The sequence below is a fragment of the Protopterus annectens genome, chromosome 2.part2, assembly GCF_019279795.1.
Source record: "Protopterus annectens isolate FY-2018-M chromosome 2.part2, PAN1.0, whole genome shotgun sequence".
NCBI classification, from domain to species: Eukaryota; Metazoa; Chordata; order Ceratodontiformes; family Protopteridae; genus Protopterus; species Protopterus annectens.
In genome coordinates, this window is record NC_056730.1 from 15,602,028 (window position 1) to 15,627,123 (window position 25,096).

Below are 25,096 nucleotides of genomic sequence, written 5' to 3' on the forward strand. Positions count from 1 at the left end.
TTCATAGTGGTATTCATGCCTTCCCTGCTGAATCTTGAATCTTTTTCAGAAGCCCTCTAATCCTGCTGATTTGCACACATTCTTTGTCGGCTGTCACAGAACTTTTACTTGCCCTGCTTTTCTCCTTAAACCACTTCTAATAAAAATACCTCTAACTTGCTGTACCTCCTGTCTCAAACCCCTACTCAAATACAGCTTTCTGCAACTCTCTGCCCAAAACTTGAGGCAAAGACCTACTCACTGGCCATTTTCTGTGGCTCATTCCACATGAGGGATGCTAGCTATATAAACAAAAAAAATATGTTTCTTTTCATACACAAACATTCAAATAAAGACTTATGTTCTCCCCATTTCACACCCAGCTCTGCTTTAGTACCTGACCCTCCACCCCTAACCTTCCTGTTTATTCTGGGCATCACCAGTGATTCCGGGTACTTCTCTCTGTCAGGTAAAACCACCACCTCCATATCAGAGGGCACATAAAGAAAAGAATCATGGCAAACAAACTACAGATGCATGTAACTATCCAAATAAACAAATGAATTATGCAAACCATTAATCAGGTGGTCTGTCAGTTTAATACAGAAAATTAAGGCTATGAGCTGCTAGTTGGCTTCATCCTGTAGTCTTGGACTGATAACAGTCTCCATTTGTAGACCTTATGATGATGAGTAAGTAACTTCACCAGACAATATTCCTCTGTTGATAATGAAGAGAGGAACTTTTGTCTAATGAGTTTACCAAGTAAGCAAACATGTAAATATAATCAATATAGTTTTTGCAGTGCCACAATAAAATAGACTAAACAAGTGCACTGCACAGGAGATAATTTCTTTCTCGCTCATTTTGCCATTTTTCTGCCAGGTGTAAATTCCTCCTAATGTTCTTTTTGACAATCAGGTGTCAGTAATGTCTCAGATACAGGACATTCATCATTCCTAACCATCTGAAAAACATTAGCATGGGGTATAGTAAACAATCACAAGGGCTGGGATTTTATGTGCAAGACAGCACACAAAGTCATGTAGTGAAGCTTGCACACTAGACAACCTTGTTGGGATGGACAGTTAACAAGTTGCCTAGTGGTACAGCCCTGTACTACTAGGTTGCCAGTATGTATGCTAGGGGTGGGGGGGGGGGCTATGATAATGAGGCCCTTAAATGTAAGTCATGTACTTACCAGAATGATAGATTTATCTGGTTTCTGTCAAGACACTGGAACAGTTGAACTGGTTAGCTTCCCACCTTTTTCCTTGGCAACAACTCTCCTCACAAGATCAAGCTTCTCCTGTACTCCATAAACCCCGGATGCAAGGAGATATAGCAGATCAAGTATAAAGAATAACTAGCTACAGTGTCATACACAGCAAAACCATCAGAAGACCACAAGAGCCACTTAACAAGCACACCTTTTAGGAATCCAGGGAAGGACAACATCTCAGAAATTCCTACGTGTCCATCAGGAACACTTTGGCCAGGAGAAAATGGGTGGGCTGATCCACAGTCTGGACAGAGACCAGATAAATGTATCTTTCTAGTAAGTACATATCTTATATATGTACCCTGGTCTTGTCCAGACACTGGAACAGTGGGACAGAATCCCAAGCTAACCTTGGGTGGCCTAAGCCAGCAAGCCTATGTGAAAAGTGGCACCAAAGGAAGCACGAGCCCTAGAATGTGTATATGTAAGGTTGACCATGTAGCAGCTGCTGTAATGGCCTGAATGGCCTGTAAGAGTAAGTTTCAAAGAAAGGATACTGATGTAGCTTGAGCTCTGATGGTGTGTGCATTAGATTTCAATTCAACAGAACTGGAAGGTTTAAATCGAGGTCTAGTCAGCTTCCTACATATGACATTTAAATCACAGGATGGGGTAGGTCTAAGCAAAGGGGCTAGGGAATGAAACACTCCTTTTAAAGATGCTTTGCTTGTCTAATAGGAAGCTGGAGAAGATGTGAGAATACTTGGGTGAAAGAATGAGGTAGCTGCTACACAAGATAAACCTTAGTAGTGGAGTAATTAACTCATCATTTGAATAGTTGGGAAAAAAAGTATGTAGGTGTGAAAGGGAAGCTGAAATAGGATATATCCCCCTGATCACAGCCCATAAAGAAAACTTCTTCTGTTTACCCTCGTAGATTTTCTTGTGTGTGGCTTTTAAGAAGCAGATAATAGATTGACTACAACAGTGGGAAATGCTGTCACCCTGGCCCCCACTAACGGTGGAGAAACCATGAGGTGAACTGGCAAATGACTGAATGAGGGGAGTCATGTGACAGCAGATCAGGGAACTGTGAAAGAAAAAGGGGTCTTCTCGTTAGACAAGTCCACAAGGGGAACCAAAACTAGCATGGCCCAAATGGGGTTATGAGAATGACCTTGACCTTGCAAATCCTGGCTTTTTATTTATTTATTTATTCCAGTTTGGTGACCGGGGAGGTCCACTGGGCTCGAGAGCCCGTTTTCAGTGGAGGCCCGGGGAGAAAAGCTCCACATAGCAAGTTACATAAAGTATTATAATGTTACATAAAGTATTATAATGTTACATAAAGTATTATAATGTTCATTTTGATTAAGCAGTGAAGTTCTGTATCACAACTTACATAACAAAATAGACATGTAGCAGTATCATATTCACCTTCACATAAACAAGGTGAAAAATAGCAATAGAAAAAGAGTCAATATAAGTTACATTCAAATATGTTTTTTTTTTTTTTTTAATTTGAAGGAAGGGTAGTTGCTAAGGGTGAGAGGTAGGGGGGAGATCAGTTGTAGTTTCTAGGCTGGGTATAAGTGAGGGGTGATTAGAAGGGAGGAAGGTCAGCCAGGAGAGAAGGAAGAGGGGAAGAGGGGAGGTTGGGAGGTAAGGAGAGAGGAGTGCAGTTACAATGCCTGTGATGAAATAGGTAGGATGGAGTAATCTTTTGAAAGTGTTTAGGTTGTCACAAGCTCTCAAAGTGGAGGGCAGGGAGTTCCACTTTTTAGCTAGGGTATGGGAGAGTAAAAGTTGGCCAGCAGGGTGTTTAGGTTTGTGGATAGTAATAAGGTTTTGATGAGTGGATCTAAGAGGTCTTGGGGGGCTATAAGGTAGGAGGATATTGGATAAAGAGGGGCAGCTGGCGGGTTGAAATATTAATTTATGGGCTGTGACAATTTGGAGGAAGTTTAGTTGATTTGGGAGTGCAAGCCAGTTTAGAGTTAGTAGTGAGGAGCAGTGGTGAGAGGAGGCCTTTGCTTTTGTGGCAAATCTGGAAATTTTGTTGTAGTATACTTCTAGTTTGGAGGTAAGAGTGGAAGCTAGATTAGTAAGTAATGGAGCGCCATATAGAAGGGATGGGAGAAGATATGTAGTGGCCAGGGTCAATCTAGTGGAGGGAGAGAGGAAGTGATTATTTCTGTAGAGTAGGCCGAGTTTTATGTGGGGTTTTTTGATGTTTTGTAGGATATGGGTGTTGAATTTTAGGTGTTCATCAATGGTGACCCCTAAAAGTTTGGCAGAAGGAACAACATCAATGATAGATTTGTTGAGGCTGGTAATTTCAAATGAGTTTTTATCAATGTGGCTTGCTTTGGAGGGAGTGAATAGGAGGATTTTGGTTTTGTTAGCGTTGAGTGAAAGGTGGTTTTGGAGCATCCATTTTTCAGTGGTAAGGACTTGTTACAGAAGGGGCATAAAACTTCCCATAGGTATAATGGATGTTATATACAATCTGATTCATACAAAGTCAGATGCATAATTAGTTATACTAGTGACAACAAATATCTAATAGACATCATTACAAAAAATTGGTCGATTTTAGTTACTAATGATGAAATTAGACAAATAATAGGTGAAAGACCTACTTTCACTTATAAAAATACAAAGAACTTAAAAAGAATACTATGTAATGAAAGGAGACATTCTAATCTGAACAATAGATATATTATGGGCACCCATCCATGTGGAAAATGTAATTCTTGTCAATGGATATCTAAAAGTAAAAGCTTTTTACATCCTGAACTTTTATTTAAATTTGAATTTAGATGCTCAGCGAACTGTGAAGACAGTAATGTTATCTACTTAGCTACATGTGAGTCATGCCCTGCTTTCTACATAGGCATGACAACAAGAAGGCTTAGAGACAGAATACAGGAGCATTTACATGCAATCAGGAAGGCAGATTCGAAAAATGCACTGTCTAAGCATATCATAGAATATCCAGAACACAAGTTTGCTTTCAGGGTGCTACAGAAAAGATCGTTAAATATGAGGAAAGGTGACAACTTTAATGATCTAGAAAATTTAGAATTAGACTGGATCTTTAGATTTAGGGCACAACATTATCCAGGTCTTAACACCTACGTCAGTATTAGATCGTTTTTAAAGAAACCTAAATATTAATAAATAAATATTTACAAAAAATTTCTAGTGATACCTTTCAGATGAGTCATATGTACAGATCATGTCTCCTTCAGTCTGTTAGTTCTTTAGTGTTATATGTCATCAGTCTTTGTTAACATTTTCTATTATTTATCTATTATATAAGTCAATAGGTTTTATATATTTTAAATAGTTTGATAAATTTTGTATACATGCACTACTTTTCATCACATTATATTATATACATATTTATTCAATTATTTATTTATTTACGTATATTTATTTACATGTATATATTTGTAAGCATCTTCATTATTACATGATATTTAGTCATTTTAAAAATAAAAATAAATTACTTTCATGAGGGGTTTGTTTAATGCATCATATTATAAATTTATAACAAGAACATTTTGCAGGCATATAATTGATGAATTTCTTTATATTTGTATATCAGTTGAATTTTTAATATGAATTTTTAATATATTCACCTTATTTATTAGGGCTATTACAGATCAGTTGGTATGGGTTGTTTACAGTGTTATATTATACATTTTATACCTTACATTTATATTCAATTATTTATTCTATTATTATTCATCAATTCATTATTTATTTTTAGACACACTGCTAGACTTATATTATTTTTAAGTCCATAAACATAACTTTATATACTTATATATATATATATATATATATACATTTTTATATATTCATATATATATTATCTTTATTGTAATAAATGTTAGGCAATATTGAGTAATAATATATACACTATTTAACACAATCAGCATGATTTTTAAATAAATTAAAAAAAAAGTTTTTTGATGCAAGCACTCTGATGTTCAGTTTTATATGCATATATGTTTTAGAAGATGTTTCTTAGGTCCTTGAGATTTATCTGCTTAGTTGCTAGAATTGTTTAGTTGTTTTATATATAGATTACAACAATTTGGGTGGTTGTTCTTTCATGTAATAACATATTTGTTTTATTAGCTGGGACTTGATATAATAACTTATACTGTTTGATTTTTTGTCAGCTTTTATTTTGACAGTTTACAAGCTTAATGCTTGAGAGACACTAGCAATATACTGAAAATGTCTGTGTTAATTAATGCATTAATTAGATGTAAATTGCTTGATTAGAATTAATTAATTGTACCTGTGCTATAAATACAGAGAGATAGATTGTTTCTGTACTCAATCTGAAGAAGCGTGCCCTTGGATGCACGCGAAAGCGCTCATTCTTTTATTTAATAAAGACTTTTTTTTTTCTACGTGGTGGTTGATCTCCATTTTTTCGTCATATCAATGATAGATTTGTTGAGGCTGGTAATTTCAAATGAGTTTTTATCAATGGGGCTTGCTTTGGAGGGAGTGAATAGGAGGATTTTGGTTTTGTTAGCGTTGAGTGAGAGGTGGTTTTGGAGCATCCATTTTTCAGTGGCTGAAAAGGCAGATTGAGTTAGTAATTTGAGTTCATATTGGTTGGAAGCACAGCAGATCAGAGTAGAGTCGTCTGCGTATTGGACAATTTTGGTGTTTGGAATGGCTTTGTGGAAATCATTAATGAAGATGTTGAATAGAAGAGGGCCAAGAATGGAACCTTGGGGAACTTCTGTGGGTGTTGGAAGGAAGGTGGAAGTGGATTGGCCCCATTTCACTGCTTGGGACCTGTCAGAAAGATAGCTAGAGAACCAGGAAAGAGTATTTGGGGAGATATTAAGGTTGGATAAATGGTGTAGAAGATGAGTGTGGGAGATTGTGTCGAAAGCTTTAGATAAATCTAATAAAATAGATGAAACTAAGTTGCCGGAGTCCAGAGCTGAGTTGATAGTTTAAAAAGGACAGAAGGGCTGTGTTGGTATTGTGTCCAGGGCGGAAGCCGTGTTAGGTTGGAGAAAGTAGTTGATGTTCGGTTATGAATAGCATGAGCTGTATGTGAATGCATTTTTCGAGAACTTTGGAGATGGGAGAGAGGATAGCTATGGGGTGGAAGTTTGAGAAGTTGCAGTTTTTGCCACCCTTGTGGAGTGGGAGAATATAAGCGGAACGCCATAGTTTTGGTACATATGACCTGAGTAGTGCCTATTGATAAGGATGATGATAGGGAGCGCAATACTGTCAGAGGCGATTTTTAGGAAGGAGGAGGGAATGTTGTCAGGAGCATTAGTGCAAGGTTTGAGTTTATAGAGAAATTTTTTTATGAGGTTGGTAGATACGGGTTTAAGTTTGAAAATGGGGGGGGTGGGAGGAGGTGGGGAGGAAGTTGGGGATGAGGTGGGTAAGGGGAGGTTATTGGGGAAGGTTTTGGTCAGTTCAGCAATGGAAGAGGTGAAGAATGTATTAAATAGTTTGGCGATTTCTTGGTCAGATTTGCTAGTGTCAGGACAAGGGTTATTTGTAGTACCAGGCTTGAGGAGGGAGTTTATGGAGTTCCAGAATTGTTTGGGGTTTTTTGTAAGATTTATTTGGAGGTGGTTGTAATAGGATTTTTTGTCTTTAATGGCTTGTTTTTTGGCTACGTTTCGCAACTGTTTGTATTTTAGTAACAGCTCAGGTTGTTTATGCTGGTGATAGCTTTTCCAAGATTTGTCTCTTTCTTTCATAGTTTTCTTGGTGGCTTTTGTAAGCCAATGGGCTGTTTTTGCTTTAATTCTTTTGGTTCGAGTTGGAGCTAGGGAGTTTAGGATAGAAAGGAATGTACAGTTAAAGAAGTGTACGGCTTCGTCTAGAGGCAAGGTTTTTAGTGGGTTCCAGTTTATGAGCTTTATGGAGTCAAAGAAGGTAGAGGGGTTAAAGTTAGTTAGGTTACAGGTTTGTAGGAAGTGGTGGGAGTATGGGGAAGAGGAAGTGGCTCTGTGGGTGAAAGCAGGGAGGTGGGTCTCCTAATGGATCGGGAGTCGCACCAGATATAGTGGTTTTATTTGGGTGGGAGACTAGTATCCAGTCTAGGATAGAGCCTAGGTGGTTGGTCTTGTTGGGCCTGGTGACGGTATGAATAAGTTGAGTAAAGTTGAAGAAATTAATAGATATGGTGGGATTGGGGTCTATGATTTTTTGCCAGTCTATATTCACGTCTCCCATTATGTAAGTTTCTTGTTTTATATTAGTGCATGTCCAGGAAGGGTGTCTTCTAAGGTGTTGGTGTTATTGCCAGGGGGAATATAAAGGGAGACGATACAGATACTTTTTTGGTTATTTAATTTTAGCATGTCAATCACTAGTTCAGCGTTGTTAAAGGATGGGATAGGATTAGGGAAGGGAGTAATAGATAAAAGGTTAGAGTAAATTAGTGCTACTCCATCACCTCTTTTATTTAGGCGGTCTGATCGGAGGCATTGAAATAAATCCGGGGGGAAGGAATTCAGAGTCAGTTATATGTGGTTTTAGCCAGGTTTCAGAGATGGCTACTATGTCTGGTGAGTTATGGTTGATCCAAGCATGAAGCAGGGTAATTTTATTAGTTAGGCTTTGGGTAATGATAGTGAGGAATTTGAGGTCTTTATGAAGAGGTTTGCTGTTAGAGTTATGGTTATTAGTTTGAGAGGTGTTAGGTCCTGGGTTAGGATGAATGTCGCCTGCTAAGAAGAGGTATGAGAAGAGATGAGTGCGTTTTTTAGGATTTCGTTTGGTTAGGGATGGGGGAGTGAGATGTGGGTTTAGGTATGTAGAAATTTGAGGGGATTTGGAAGAGTTTTAAAGTTAATAAAGAGGTGGAGTGGATAGTGGTAAGAGAGGCAGAGATGTTGTTGAAGTGGTTTGGGAAGCTACGGAGAGGAGGTGGAGGAGAGGGGTATATATGGAGGTTTGTATAAGATGTGGTATGGTATAGAGGAAGTAGTAGTAGGAGTGTAGTAGGGGTAAGAAATGTGGTGGTGTAGAAAGACATTATGTGTTTGGAGATTGTTTAGGTGAGGTAGGAATATGGAGGTTAGAGGGAAGTAGGCAGGGCAGGTTGAATGGGGGAGGGGTGTAGGTTGGTGCTAGTGGAGAGGGAGGGGTTCTGTTGCTGAGGGATTGGGTGAGGGGAAAGGGGAGGGAGTATGGTTCATAGGTTCATACTAAGCTAACTGCCCTTGCGAGCCATTTTAAGCCTAGCCAATTATCCCTTGTGGGATGGCAATAAATGTAGGAGCACCGGGGCAGGGTAGGGGAGCGGAGTGAGCCTGCAGGGCGAACAGAGCGGGATACAACAGAGCAGAAGAGTCCTGCTGAAAAAGCATCAGCCACTGCAGGTAGGAGCTGAGGTAAGTGGAAAAAAAAATACAGTAAAGCTGGGTAGAATTGGAGTGGACTAGAACAACTCTAAGGGGGAGTAATATCAAGATAGAGGGAGAGAGGAGTAGAGGTATGGGATAGTAAGCTTTAGAGGAAACTGGGAGCTGAAGTGGAGAGGGAGAAATGAGGAAAGAAAGGAAGGAAAGAAAAAAAAAATAAGCAGGAGAAGAGAGAGTTTAAAGTTTAGAATAAGTTATGAGCAAGCAAGGTGGGAAAGTGCTGCCGTCTAGTGGTGAGTGTAGAGTATGCAGCTAGAGAGGCAAAAGGGAAAAAATAGAGTGGGGCAGGATGGCTAAGAGACTAAGGAATGAGGAAAGAAAAAGTAAAGGTGAGGGGTGAAGAGTGGGGGTAAGACGTCGGAGGGGTTTGAATTTGGAGTTGAGAGGCTAGATGTAGAGAGAATACAGGGCGATCTTTAAGGTCTGTGGTAGGCTGCTGAGTCACACACACTGAGGGACAGGCTGGCAAATGAGGTAATTTGATAATTAAGTTTGTAGTGAGGGTACATACATTTATAGACAGCAATATAGGTATGGGATTCCGCACTGAGGATTTCTTTCGGGACCCCCAAAATTAGTGAGCAGGAGAAAGTCCAGGTGGGCCAACTTGGCTTTACACAGGAGACTGTGTAATTCAGGAGTTTTGAAGAAACGATTATTACTGGAAACAGAGGAAAGGCGTCAAGGAGACCTGGGGGCCAATTGCGGCTAAATGCATCTCTTAGGGACTGTACAGCTTGAAGAACTATACTGAAAAAACTCTACAATTGGTGTTGGACGGTGAAGCAAAGAGATCGCAACAGGGTCAATCCTTTCTCTGGAATATGTGAGGAGCAGCCTTCTTGCTGAGACCGTTCATGTGGGAGCATAATTTGTCTGTTCAGCCTGCCTGCAATCATGCTGGATATCCCTGGTATGTATATTGCTGCAAGAAAACAACATTAAGGCCCATACCCTCATGGCTTCTCGGCAAAGAAGAGATTACCATGTACTGCCTCATTTGTTGATGTACCAGACCACTACCATGTTATCGGTGTGGATTTCAAAAGCACCCAGGGGGAGCAATTTCTGAAATGTCTACAATGTCAACAGAGAGGACTGCTCTTCTCAAAAGCACTGATGTTCAACCTGTTCTCTTGTGTCCACATTCCTTGAACAGTCCTGTTTTGATCATGACTCCCACACCAAACTGGATGTATCCATTCACTGTGGCTGTAGAGGAGGGGAGAACAAAGGCTGTGCCTATTGACAGATTTTGAATGTTCATGGAAAAACACTGTTTCTGCATACACTGGAGACTTTTCTAGTGTTCATCATAGGTTGCAATGCTTGATCCCACTGTGTTCTGAGTGTCCACTGCAGAATTCTCATTCAGTTCAACACAAGGAACTGCCTGAATGAATGCAGCCATGAGGTCTAGCACTTTGAGAACTGCAGCATATGTCAGTCGTGGACTCTAGGAAAGCCTGGTTACCTTGTTTGCAACATAATTCATTCTGCCTATGGGTAGAAGAGCTTTCTGGGAGCTGTGTCCAACTAGCAGCTGATGAAAACTTTAGATTATGTTGGGTTTAACTGAGACTTCTACAGGCTGGCTGTGATCCCCAAGGATAAGCAAAGATGGAATAACTATCTTATCTCTAGGAGCATTTCCACAGTGGGAGCTACTATAAGCCAGATATCCACGTAAGGGAAAATCCTTATTCCTACAAGTTGCATGTAAGCTACAACTGGAGTCATACATTTGGTGAAACTAATAATCTGCAGCTCCCACCTATAAGAAAAGAAACTTCAATCATGCTCTTGCTACCCTGATGTGTAGGTATGCATCTTGGAGGTCCAAACAACATATCCAATTACCTACATGAAAGCATGGTAGTGTTGACTGCACTGTGACCATCTGGATCGACTCCTCCTTCGTGTATTTGTTCAGCTGACTTAGGTAGAGGATAGGCCGGAGGTTGCAAGTCTTTTTTGGGCACCAAAAACACCCTGGAGTAGAATCCAGAACCTCTCTGGTCTGGTGGGACCTTCTGCATGGTTCTTTCATGTACAAATACTTTTACTTCTAGAAGTCCTGGCCTCTTTTGAAGGATGTGAGGGCTGACTTCTGCAGTTGCAAAAAAAGAATGGAGGAACGTCTGGATATGATTTCCCTTACTTTGGATACAATTTCCCTTATTCACCTGTCTTGCATGATGGTCAGCCACACACATCAAGGTTCAGTTCAAGGTGTTGCACCACTACCTCCCAGAGTGGGACAGTTGGACCGCTCATCAGGACTCATACTGGTGGGCCCCACCAAATGCCCCTGTGACTTAGGGGTAGCAAGATTGAAGCTTACCTCTTCCAAGGGGGTCCCTATCACACTGCTGTAGATTCTGGGGCTGCTGGGACGACTTAAACCATAATTTCTTGGCACACTTTTGATTTCTCTGGAAAGATCTTTGGGATGCTGAGAACTTTACTCCAAAAGCAGCGAGCATTTTGTCTTCCTCATCACACTTCAACAGTCTCTATTTCATCTTCTGCCCACATAAGAAGGAACCATAAAAGGAAGCCTTGATGAATGGTGCAATGAAATGATCCACAAAGTCAATCAAATGGAGCCAAACATGACATTTCATAGCCAGATGTCATCCTGCAGCCCTAGCTACACCTTCCCTAACACTATGAAGCAGTTGCAAGGTAAGCGAAGATACAGATGACATAGTTGCCACTTGAGTTTCAAGCTGGTTCCTAAATTCCCCTGCAGGCAGTTGTTTCAATGTCTCTGCCGCCTTTTCTGACAGATCTCTCTGAAATGTTGTCACATGCACCAATTAGTTCAGGGTCTGACAGAAAATGTACTAGAAGCACAAACTTGCTTCCTCAGTCTATCTATCCTCCTGGACTCCTTATTTGGACAACAGATAGACTGAGCAGCCCCTGGGATCTCTATGCTGGTGGCAAGGGACACCAATATAGAGTCAATATAAGGTCCTCTAGCCTCTGGGATCTCTATGCTGGTGGCAAGGGATACCAACATAGAGTCAATATAAGGTCCTCTACTTTAGTGCTATCATGGGGGGGGGTCATAGAACTCTGTTGAGTTTCAGGGCTATGGGCTCAGTTACAATGGCTTCTTTCCAAGCTTTGTTCCACACCCAGTCAATCAACTTGTCAGGGGGGTGGCATAATGCAGGCCACAAACAGGGGGGGGGGGGGGTCTTATACGCCTCCTGCAAGATCTTTCTTTCTGGGAAGGTGGAGTCAGTAGGCATGATCTCTTCTGTGACATTATTTACAAAATCTCTCAGAGATGGTATCCTCAGAAGAGGATTTGGGAGAAGCCTCCAATACTATGAGATCAAAATGTGGGGATGGAGAAACCAATGGGGAGTAAAGATGCTTCTTTTTGCAGCACCTTTTCCTGGGTGGACTAGAGAGAATACTCCTCAGAAGAAGGCAACCCAGATCTCTGCACAGCAGGCTTATGAAGGCCTCTGTCCAGATGACTGGGTGAAATGTCCAGCACTAACACTGCTTTGGGGTGGAACCAACTGCCCCAGTGTCTGACCCAGCACAGAAATCGAAGGCAGTTTCCACTGCATCAATGAGATGAATGAAACTTCCAGGCCAGACACACCCTGCACTGACACCACCTTAGCTATACTGGATCCTGACGGCGCCAAACATGCTTGAGCCAGAATCATTCCCATTGATTTAGCCATGGAAGTGTAGAATGCCAATCCACTCAACAATGGCCCCATTAAAGTAGGAGTCGGATTCAGTACAGAGTGGGCAACATCGAGCCCTTCAGGCCTAGTGGTTCCCCAGGGTTAACACCAAGGATGGCACAGAGGTAGCCATCAACACCAATGAAATAATGTTATTCATCATTGAAGGAAAAGTCATGGGAATGATGATCAAATCCATCTCTGCTAGCACTGAATCCGGGGGTGGAAGAGGAACTGAAGAAAATGCATATAAACAGGTAAGTCTCAAGCCACCTTAGAGACACACCAAGATAACATGATAATGAAGCTGAGTCTTTCAGAAAGGGTGACATCATGTGCTCCCGGTCTAGAAGAAGGGCACCTGAGGGACCTGTAAGGCCTGAGGGATGAAGATGAAGTAGGCATGGAAGAAAGAAACCTTGATGATTCCTTCCCAGAAAACAGGCTACTTTGTCTTCCTTATGGCCACAAAGTCATTTTCACCTGATGGTTCTTGTGGAGGAAATTAAAGCCTTGCGGGGGGAGAAGCTCCTGACACTTCTGGTTAAGGGGAAACAGCCTTGGCACCTTGACTGGGAATATGTCCTCACAAATGGCTTATTCTTCTGTTTCTCCCTGCTTTTCATGGGTCTGAGTTCTCTTTGCAGTGTTTCTATCTTTGTCATCTGGAGTTGGCTTGTCTACAGGTGGCACCTCAGTCAGTAACAGTCCATTCAGGACTAATTGTTTATTCCTATCCATAAAGGTGCAAGTACAGAAATACTTAGCAACTGCATTTTATGTAGGAAAGCATACATATAATGCAGTTGCTGTCTACGTGGCTAACCCCTAAACAAACCACACACAAACTGTGCAGGTCCTCAGGGGAATTCTGAGTGCACACTTCTTACATTTTGAAAATCTAGGCTTGGGCTATTTATTTCCATTCCTAAGTGAAGTAACATCCATTAGCTAGAACCAACAATCAACAATCATCAGAACAGTTGGGAAAAAATCACCAAAGGAAGAAAAACAATTAAGCTTCTAAAGGCTAATAGGGCTTATATTTAACAAGGGACAGTGAGGTATTAGTGGGAAAGATAAGCAATAACAGCTAAACTAATATCAGAAATCTGAATAGGGCTAGAAAAAAGCTTAAAGGTTAGAAAAATATTTCTCAACTTATATGAAGTCAAAAAATGATGCTTATCTGGTAAAAAGAGGTTGTAGTGTTAAGATATTGTAAAAACCCATCTAACATTTCAGAAGAACCCTTCCAAATAAGGCTGATGTCATTCTGGTACCTATGATACATTTTGATTTAAGGGTAGTAATGGGACTGGAATACAAAAACTCTTTCCCAGTGGGTCATGACCATATTTGCAAGGAAGGGTTCTTCTGAAATGTTAGATGGATTTTTACAATATCTTAACACTACAACCTCTTTTCTACAATTCACTTGGGTCATTAATTTAGATCACATGAACTATTTGGATTTTCATTTGTTTAAAGATAAACCCAATGAAAGGTATGCTACCAGAATATACATAAAAGAAACATATTCAAACTCTTTTCTGCACTATACTAGTTGCCACCTGAAACATCAGAAGAGGTCAGTGGTTAAGGGGCAGCTTGTTCGAGCTGTCCACATGATCTCGGGGAGGAAGATTTTAAATCAGTGTGTGCAAACTTAAAATCCATGTTTCTCTTGAGACAATACCCAGTAGATTTACTTACTGAACTTATAAATGAGGTTACAGAAAAAAGAAGAACAGGTCATTTTAAACCCATTGCAGGTGCCTGTATTCAGAAAACAACTTGGCATGTGGAGACATTAGAACATCACTTGAGCAAGAAAGACACAGGTATTGGATCTCATCTAGGTGTTAAACCTATCATTACATATAGGAAAGGGAAGAACTTAAAAGATCTCCTTAAAAATAGACAAGTTCAGAATATGACAGACTGTCCAGGTATTCACAAGTGTGGTTCGTGAAATTGGTGCCACAAGCTTAAATCTGGAGCCACGTTTACTATAGATAACACTGAATATAACATCAAGGGGAGATATAATTGTTCTTTGAAGGCAGTGGTCTATACTGCTTTATGTGACCACTGTTCTATTTTCTATATAGGAAAAACAGAGAGAAAGTTTGCCAGTAGGTTTTATGAGCATGACTACGCCATCAGGAAGATCAACTTAAATAATGCTCTAGCTAGGCACATTCATGAGAATACAGACCACAATTTTAAGTTCATGGCCATACACCATGTTGACATTAATGATAAAAAACCTTAGAACTAGATGGCAGATTTTGCTACATGCAAGTAAATGGCCTGGCATTAATGACATGACTTCTATCTCTTCTGTCTTAAAGCTTAAGGCCCTGAAAAGAAAGAAAATTGCATGAAGCAAAGTAACATGCTTTTAGATTGTTCCTCAGAGTAAGTTGCTAATAACACCTTCACAAACATTAAGTTTCAAAGTGTAAACACTGGAATTTTTGTGTGTCAAACATTCTTACTTGACAAGGTTTTGGTTTAAATATAATGTTTTTAAATGTTGTATTTTAACACACATTCAACAGTATGAATTGTGAGACTAAAGGGTTAAGTCAGGTTTGTGCTAGTTGTTTCCCTGTGCCCATTTAGAGGCATCTGTGTATTATTTAAATGTTTGCCTTGTTCTACAGCTTTGTCTGAAGAAGTTTACACTGTTTTAAACTAAAGCGCTTACATCTTTTATATTTTTTCTACATTAAAAACTTTTATTTTACATAATCGTGCTTAGGATTTTGTACTTGTTGGAACCTGATCTGCCAGACTTTTCACATGTTGTGGTTTGCTTCTTGCCTTTTGGTTCTACACAAAGGTAAATATTTCCCAACATGCTTGAGCTAACAGAGAAAGATGCCGAAGCAACAATATTGGCAATGAGATCTGCAGTATCCCCTTGCATCATGGTTTTATGGGATAGCGGAGGAGCTTGAGCTTGTGAGGAATGCTGTTGCCAAGGAAAAGGGTGCCAACATGACCAGTCAAACTGTTCCAGTGTCCAAACAGTACCAGAGTAACTCTAACCCACTGCACTGCTCACTTAGGATACTTGTGAAGTAAGGAAGTCATACACTTCATCCATACTATGCAAGTTACCCTGAAAAGCAGTGCATGAAAAGGCTAGTGACCTGGATCACCACATTTCAGTAAGGGGAAGTAGGGTAGCTTTATACTGTGCAGAGTACCAGGTAAGTAGTAGTGAGTATATGTGTATATCCTTACAGCTGCAGTGTACAAATAGGTTTATGAGTGAGTACCTATGCATGAAAGCATATTATATGACGACCCCCCCCATTAATATTCAAAATCGTGCACGCTGATTGGTCAGCGTGCACGTTGTAAATCAGAGTTATAGTAATGGAAAAAGGTTCGGTCGCCCGGACTTTTAATGTATAACTCCTTTTTTACAGCAACGGAGAACGCAGGATCTCCGTTGCTTCATACTGTCTCGCTATGTTAAACGAGTTTAACATTGCGAGACAGCTTTATAAAAAGCTACGGAGATTCTCCGTTGCTTTTTTTAAAGCTGTCTTGTTATGTTAAACTCCTTTAACATAGCGAGACAGTTTGTAAAAAGCAATGGAGATCTTGCTTTCTTCGTTGCTTTTTTCAAAACTGTCTCGCTATGTTAAATGGGTTTAACATAGCGAGACAGCTTTAAAAAAAGCAACAGAAATTCTCCGTTGTTTTTTTTTTAAAGCGGTCTCGCTATGTTAAACCCATTTAACATAGCGAAACAGTTTGTGAAAAGCAACAGAGATCTTGCTTTCTCCGTTGCTTTTGCCCACAGCTCTGATGTACTGCGTAGGCATACACATGCGCAGTACATCAGAACTGCCGCAGAATACCAGACAGCTGTGGAAGGGCAGCAAGGAGGCATTATACAATGCCATTATTTAAGAAAAGTAATTATTTTTTTCTTAAATAATGTCATTGTATAATAGCAATAACCCACTTCTGCGTGTGGGTAAATGCCGGATTTACCCACGGTTGGCTTTGTTTGGCTACTCGGGCGTCGCCCTCATGACCAAACCAAACTAACCATGGGTAACTCCAGCATTACCCACACCCAGGCGTGGGTTATTGCTACATTGTGTGTGTGTGGGGAAAATAGAGTTGCTGCAAAGTATGTGCGTGGAAGTGACTGTGTGTATGTGGTCTGAATGCTCTAGAGTAGCACATGTTAGTAGGGTGATCAGCTGATCTGTAGTCAAGCATATTTCCAATTAATGAGATGCAGTCTCTGTAGGACTGTACATTGAGATAAATTGCTAGACAAGTTTTACCAACTCATCATTGTTTATGAATCTCACTACAGCATTATGACTCAAGTAATTAAAAAATTTCGCTAACTTAATAAGGTGTTTTCATTTTTCCCATTTAACATTATTGTGTTTAAAGGTGAGCTGGTTATTTATTATGTTAGAAAAGCACAGAGGTCAAGGTTTAAGTCAAGGAACTGGATACACAGGATTAAAGTCTCTTGGCTTCCACCTAAACAAGGAGTAACCAAGTGTGCAGGTTTTGAGTACAAAACGGAATTCACAAACTCCTATTGTGGCTTCCCCAACCTTTGGCATTTACAGACTGGGCAAATCTCTCAAGCTGTTGCCTCCTTCCCTCCCAGCACTTAGTGTGTGGAACATTTAAAGTTGCTCAGATAAATAATTTAGATATTGTTTGTAATATGTAATCATATCTGTAAGCAAGCTATATAATTATCATTAGAAGCATTAATTTAGATGACTATAGATATAATATGTTCTGATAAAGTCTAACTGATACTCAGAAAAATTATATTCTCTTAACTACGAAGAGTATGCCTGGCAACACAAATGTGCGAGTAATTCTCAGCAAATCACTTAACTTTTTTTTACTAATCTGGCTCTCTAACATTTTTACTGCACTATGATTTTTTGACCTACCTACAAAGCATTGTCAAGTGCTGCTGGCTATAAAGGATGGTCAGGTTAATAACCAGTGACCATACATCACTGAATTTCACTGTGCCATTCCACACTGTTTTACTGCCAGGCTTACAGTACTTTTGAGGTTCATGGGATATTCTTTAAACATTCTGCTACTGTGCCATTCCACACTGCTTTACTGCCAGGCGTACAGTACTTTTGAGGTTCATAGGGCATGCTTTAAACATTCTACTACTGTGCCATTCCACACTGCTTTACTGCCAGGCGTACAGTACTATTGAGGTTCATGGGGTATTCTTTAAACATTCTGCTACTGTGCCATTCCACACTGCTTTACTAGCTTACAGTAATTTTGAGGTTCATGGGGTATGCTTTAAACATTCTGCTACTGTGCCATTCCACACTGCTTTAATGCCAGGCTTACAGTACTTTTGAGGTTCATGGGGCATGCTTTAAACATTCTGCTACTGTGCCATTCCACACTGCTTTACTGCCAGGCTTACAGTACTTCTGAGGTTCATGCTTTAAACATTCTGCTACTGTGCCATTCCACACTGCTTTATTGCCAGGCTTACAGTACTTTTGAGGTTCATGGGGTATGCTTTAAACATTCTACTACAATGCCATTCCACACTACTTTACTGCCAGGCTTACAGTACTTTTGAGGTTCATGGGGGATGCTTTAGACATTCTACTTACTGTGCCATTCCACACTGCTTTACTGCCAAGCTTACAGTACTTTTGAGGTTCATGGGGTATTCTTTAAACATTCTGCTACTGTGCCATTCCACACTGCTTTACTGCCAGGCTTACAGTACTTTTGAGTTTCATGGGGGATGCTTTAAACATTCTACTTACTGTGCCATTCCACACTGCTTTACTGTCAGGCTTACAGTACTTTTGAGCTTCATGGGGTATGCTTTGAACATTCTACTTACTGTGCCATTCCACACTGCTTTACTGCCAGGCTTACAGTACTTTTGAGGTTCATGCTTTAAACATTCTGCTACTGTGCCATTCCACACTGCTTTACTGCCAGGCTTACAGTACTTTTGAGGTTCATGCTTTAAACATTCTGCTACTGCGCCATTCCACACTGCTTTACTGCCAGGCTAACAGTACTTTTGAGGTTCATGGGGGATGCTTTAAACATTCTGCTACTGTGCCATTCCACACTGCTTTACTGCCAGGCTTACAGTACTTTTCAGGTTCGTGCTTTAAACATTCTGCTACTGTGCCATTCCACACTGCTTTACTGCTAGGCTTACAGTACTTTTGAGGTTCATGGGATATTCTTTAAACATTCTGCTACTGTGCCATTCCACACTGCTTTACTGCTAGGCTTACAGTACTTTTGAGGTTCATGGGGGATGCTTTAAACATTCTACTTACTGTGCCATTCCACACTGCTTTACTGCCAGGCTTACAGTACTTTTGAGGTTCATGGGGTATGCTTTGAACATTCTACTTACTGTGCCATTCCACACTGCTTTACTGCCAGGCTAACAGTACTTTTGAGGTTCATGCTTTAAACATTCTGCTACTGTGCCATTCCACACTGCTTTACTGCCAGGCTTACAGTACTTTTGAGGTTCATGCTTTAAACATTCTGCTACTGTGCCATTCCACACTGTGTTACTGCCAGGCTTACAGTACTTTTGAGGTTCATGGGGGATGCTTTAAACATTCTGCTACTGTGCCATTCCACACTGAATTACTAGCTTACAGTACTTTTGAGGTTCATGGGGTATGCTTTAAAAATTCTGCTACTGTGCCATTCCACACTGCTTTACTGTCAGGCTTACAGTACTTTTGAGGTTCATGGGGTATTCTTTAAACATTCTGCTACTGTGCCATTCCACACTGCATTACTGCCAGGCTTACAGTACTTTTGAGGTTCATGCTTTAAACTTTCTGCTACTGTGCCATTCCACACTGCTTTAATGCCAGGCTTACAGTACTTCTGAGGTTCATGGGGTATGCTTTAAACATTCTGCTACTGTGCCATTCCACACTGCTTTAATGCCAAGCTTACAGTACTTTTGCGGTTCATGGGGTATGCTTTAAACATTCTGCTACTGTGCCATTCCACACTGCTTTACTGCCAGGCTTACAGTACTTCTGAGGTTCATGCTTTAAACATTCTGCTACTGTGCCATTCCACACTGCTTTACTGCCAGGCTTACAGCACTTTTGAGGTTCATGGGGTATTCTTTAAACTTTCTGCTACTGTGCCATTCCACACTGCTTTACTGCCAGGCTTACAGTACTTTTGAGGTTCATGGGGGATGCTTTAAACATTCTACTTACTGTGCCATTCCACACTGCTTTACTGTCAGGCTTACAGTACGTTTGAGGTTCATGGGGTATGCTTTGAACATTCTACTTACTGTGCCATTCCACACTGCTTTACTGCCAGGCTTACAGTACTTTTGTGGTTCATGCTTTAATCATTCTGCTACTGTGCCATTCCACACTGCTTTACTGCCAGGCTTACAGTACTTTTGAGGTTCATGCTTTAAACATTTTGCTACTGTGCCATTCCACACTGCTTTACTGCCAGGCTTACAGAACTTTTGAGGTTCATGGGAGATGCTTTAAACATTCTGCTACTGTGCCATTCCACACTGCTTTACTGCCAGGCTTACAGTACTTTTGAGGTTCGTGCTTTAAACATTCTACTACTGTGCCATTCCACACTGCTTTACTGCCAGGCTTACAGTACTTTTGAGGTTCATGGGGGATGCTTTAAACATTCTGCTACTGTGCCATTCCACACTGCTTTACTGCCAGGCTTACAGTACTTTTGAGGTTCGTGCTTTAAACATTCTACTTACTGTGCCATTCCACACTGCTTTACTGCCAGGCTTACAGTACTTTTGAGGTTCATGCTTTAAACATTCTGCTACTGTGCCATTCCACACTGCTTTACTGCCAGGCTTACAGTACTTTTGAGGTTCATGCTTTAAACATTCTGCTACTGTGCCATTCCACACTGCTTTACTGCCAGGCTTACAGTACCTTTGAGGTTCATGGGGTATTCTTTAAACATTCTGCTACTGTGCCATTCCACACTGCTTTAATGCCAGGCTTACAGTACTTCTGAAGTTCGTGCCTTAGACATTCTACTACTGTTGCTTATTCCTTCAGTTCAAAGGTGAAGTACCAACTAGTTAAGCACACAATTGCAAACACATTAAATACCAGAAAGCAATAAGATACACAGTGACTAACAGTTCTCCATTCTCCCAAATTCAAAAATGCTGGCACTTTGTACACCATTCATGCTTCATTCACTCTCTGAATTAAAGTTTATGTCCCAATGCTGCAACAAAGGACAAATGACAAAGGAAAACAGCTTAAGCTTTAAAAATAAACACAAAGACAAATCTAAATGTGTGTCACTTGATGGATGTCTGCAATTTTTCACACTTGTCTGTGGGAAATGTTGATAATGAGACAAATGAAATGCACAAATGCCAATACTTACAGTCACTCAAATCTAATAGAGACACTTCCCGTTTGCTAGAAGGTTCCTTCACTTTTTTCTTTTCTTCTTCCTATTAAAAAAAGCACTTTGTTGTATATACATATATATTTATTTATTACACGCAACCATATCATTTTCTTATTAGAAAACTTCAGAGTGCTTCTTTTTCCTAGCAACATTTGCTTATAAAACTTACATCAAGGAAATATTTTAAATTAAAAGCCATTACCCTTTTTTCTCCCTGCAGGGTATTAAAAAGAATAAGAATGGATTTAAAACCATGCAGTGGATCAACCAATAAACACAGCACCAGACTCTAGCTTGTAAATCCATGTATGTGCTTGTTGTAACTATCAATTAAAAAAAGAGAGAGATAAGAAATGCAGTTAAAGTGACTGGCATAATGCGCGTCCTTTAAACAGCTATATTAACTCAAGATTTCTGAAGTATCAGTAGAAAGGCAGTACACTTCTTGCTTCAGAATATTGTAGTTAAAGAGCAGCATGATTAAAAATGAAAATTTCTGCAGTCTCAGCTGAGTGGAGTAACCTCATTTCCTCTCGGTGCTTGGAAACGCAGGTAAAACATTATTTTCTAATCCAGTTTAGCTAGCTAGCTTGCTAGCTAAACATATCTATAGTTAGCTAGACAATTTGTGTGTAAATGTGTGTGGTTGTGTATATATAAAACATCATTATGTGGTCAACAATATTATTCTAAAAAAAGATCCTCTGTGGGGAAAAAAGGAAGGAGGGAGAGAAAGAGAGATTACTACCAAACAAACAATAAGTTAAAACCACATTCTATCAAGTATTCTGCTATCTGCAATTCATCTTGGTAATAGAGACAGAACCTGGATAAATGCATATAGGGCTTGAAGCGTGAGATTGAGGATTTCTTTTGCACAATGCATAATTCATGTGCTCTGCCTGCAAAGTGTGTAAAATGAGAATTTCACACTGCAGCATGAGCCACAGAGCTGCAGAGAAAAGACCGATAAAAATCATATTTTACTGCGTGAATTTTATTTCTTACCATCCAATATTTATACAAAACCATCACTGACAAAGCAAATGCATTGACAGATCACCCACTGTTACCATTGTGTTAGTACTTGAAAAGAGATCAGGCAGAAAGATATAGACAATTTGTTTCTCTCTATTTTTTTGTAAGAAATGGATCAGGTTTTTAGCAGCTCAGTGATTGCATTAAATTTGTGTAAGAAGTTCAGCAGCTGCTGATTTTAAGATCCTGCTACACAGATGACTGCTTGTCATGCCACCCTCATACCATCCTTTTAACTCACCAACAGGGATACGCCAGGCTATAATAAGGTAAACAATATGGAGCATACAGGGAACCAAAACAATGTAATTTTGTTCTGCTGGAGACAGCATTTAAATAAGCAAAACATTTTCAGTGTTAAGGCTGAGAAGCATCATGCCTTTGGTAATGCAAAGTATGATTACAACACACACCAGAACTTTATGTAATTAAGGGATTTTGCACAGTCTATGATTATTTAAATATGCATTGTACTGACAGGCATTTACATCGCCTCACAGTTAGACATTGCCCGTTTGATTCTCAGTTAGAGCGTCTTCTGTATGGCGATATGCGTAAATGGGCATTCCTTTGTTGAAGGTTGTGCGTTAGGCCCGGCAAGCCAGCATGTAAAAATCTACTGCCAATCATTAGCGGACCGGAGTTCCGCTGTGGCCACCCCTAACCGGGAAAAGCCGAAAGACACAAACAAACTGACAGGTATTTACACAGAAATAAAAAGTGATGAAAAGCAATAGTTTTGAAAAAACTAATTATTAATTGAAAGTAGGCACTATACATAAAAAAAGATGCACACTCTCTGTGAAAGTATTTCTTAAACAATTAGCATAGCTAGAGTGGAGCAACGGGCACGCTCCCTTGGAGCAAGGTATTAGGGTGCGTAATTGAAAAATACTAATCAATCGTTAGTGCAGTACCACTAAATTTATTTCAAAGCTGCTTTTCCTGCAATAACAAAGCACTTCAGTGCTCCACGTGTTGTATAAGTTTTAGCATGCCACTTGCTACAAAAGCAGCAAGCAACTTGTTATCGTTTTAAATTAAGTTCTCTTTTTAGTCCACAGCTTGAAATTGACAGTCAGGTGCATAAATGGGGCCTGGTGGCTCCCGAGTGTTAGCCAGATCATAGAACCCTTTTTTTTTTTTTGCTTGGGTTGACGGGTGCCAGAGCAGGGGACGACACCAGATGCTAGATAAGCCAGCTACAGCTCTGTTGTAAACATGTAAATCTGCCTATCTGTAGATACATATGCAAGTGTACTGAATAACAAATAACTATGGTCTACCAAATAGTAATGCATTTAGGGAACTCAGCAAGCCAAAAAATACAACCAAAATAATACTACAGCATGTTTTTCCTGAATACTAATTTACATATTTCTTTACTTAAACTGACATGTCCAGTTAGGTTGAGGCCTACTTTCATAGGACGCCTGAAGTACTACTTGGTTAAGTGACCTGCTCATAATACTGTAGAAGACATATAGAGACTGATGCAAGTAAATCCAAGATTAGTGAAATAAGCTTGTTAATCCTCTGTAATAAACTAAGAGAATTCTGTTAATAACTAATTTCAAAGAAGCTACCATGCAATGTTTATGGGGTGCTTTTTTTTTCTGTTCAGAGTTAATGGGCTCTTCTTAGTGCAATGGCATGCTACATTTAATAAGAGCATGAAAGCTTCTTAACAATAAATTAAAACTCTCTTTGCATTTTGTATTTTTTTGATAATTTGGAAACCTTTCTCACTGCACCTGTGCTCAGTTTTTTCCTTAGTATGCAAGAACATTTCAGCACAGTAAGACACCTTTGATCATTATAAGTAAAAAACTAAGAGCTCTCATAAAATCATCCAAGGCAAATTTTGAGAGAAAAATCGCCTAGGACTCTAAAGACAATCATAAGGCCTTCTTTAGCTATGTTAGAAACCTAGGAGGAAACTCCCAGATATGCTCAGAATTAGTTCAAAATGATGTGAAAATTACTGAACCTACACACATTGCCAACATACTGGCTGACAGGTTCAGTGCAAACTTCTCCCAAAGGAGAGATATCTATTCCAGAGGATTGTAGCCCCAAACATCTCCAACGCCCAGGTGAGAACTGCCCTCACTAAGGCAAAAAACACAGCATCCATGGGACCGGATGGTGTCCCCGGCTGTGTGCTTCACGAACTCAACGAGGAATTAAACCCACAGTTAGGACAGCTGTTTAATCTTAGCCTCACCTCAGGATACGTACCCAAGGAGTGGCGCACGGCAACTGTGGTCCCACTTCATAAGGGCGGTGCCTCCACAGACCCTGGAAATTACCGCCCCATTAGCTTGACAAGCCTTATCTGCAAAGCCATGGAGAGGATCATAATGGAACTCATAAATAAAGACATAGGGAACTTGCAGACTTTGGATCCAACCCAGTTTGGCTTTGTCAAAGGCAGATTCTGCCTCTTAAACTTGGTTGACTTTTTCGAGACAGTCACCAAGGCCATTGATGAGGGAAAGGCAGTCCATACAGCCTACCTCGACCTGGCAAAGGCCTTCGACACAATACCCCACTCAGGTATCATCGAAAAACTCATCAGCTTGAATGTAAACCCATACATCACAAGATGGGTTGCAAACTGGCTAAGTGACGGAACCCACAGGGTCAGAGTTGCTGGAGCCATGTCAGACTCAAAGCCTGTCAGAAGTGGTGTCCCACAGGGCTCAGTCCTGGGTCCACTCTTGTTCGGCATCTACTTTTCTGAAGTACAAGCAAACACAGGAGGGTTATGGCTGACAAAGTTTGCAGATGACTGCAAACTGGGCGCCATAGTCGAAAACACATCTGACACAGATATCCTCCAGAAGGGCCTCACAGAAACGGATAACTGGTGCCAGAGCCATGGCCTGAAGTTAAACGCCAAAAATGCATAGTCATACCCTTCGGGAAAAACAAGGTTACCCCTAGCTACCATATAGGTGGCAATCCACTGAGCACAGAAAAAGTCATCAGGGATCTGGGGACCCAGGTTGACAGTAGCCTTTCGTTTGACACTCATGTTGCTAAAGTAGTTAGGAAAACCTTCTATATCGCCCACCTGATCATGAAGGGATTCACATCTAGATCAAGGGAGGTCATCGCCCCCTGTACTCATCACTCATTAGACCTATGATTGAGTACAATGCCCCGTTCAGAATGTATCTGACCAGACACCTGCTGCAGCTTGAAAGGCCCCAAAA

The 25,096-nt window shown here is 40.3% G+C and overlaps 1 protein-coding gene across 1 annotated transcript in view; it reads right to left on the reverse strand.

Annotated features, from left to right (window-relative positions):
* AP3B1 (adaptor related protein complex 3 subunit beta 1) overlaps positions 1-25,096 on the reverse strand; it is a 2,578,902-nt gene that overhangs the window by 918,362 nt on the left and 1,635,444 nt on the right. The window contains exon 21 of the mRNA XM_044063704.1: positions 20,811-20,880. Within this exon, the coding sequence (XP_043919639.1) occupies positions 20,811-20,880 (70 nt within the window). The remainder of the gene's footprint in view (positions 1-20,810; positions 20,881-25,096) is intronic.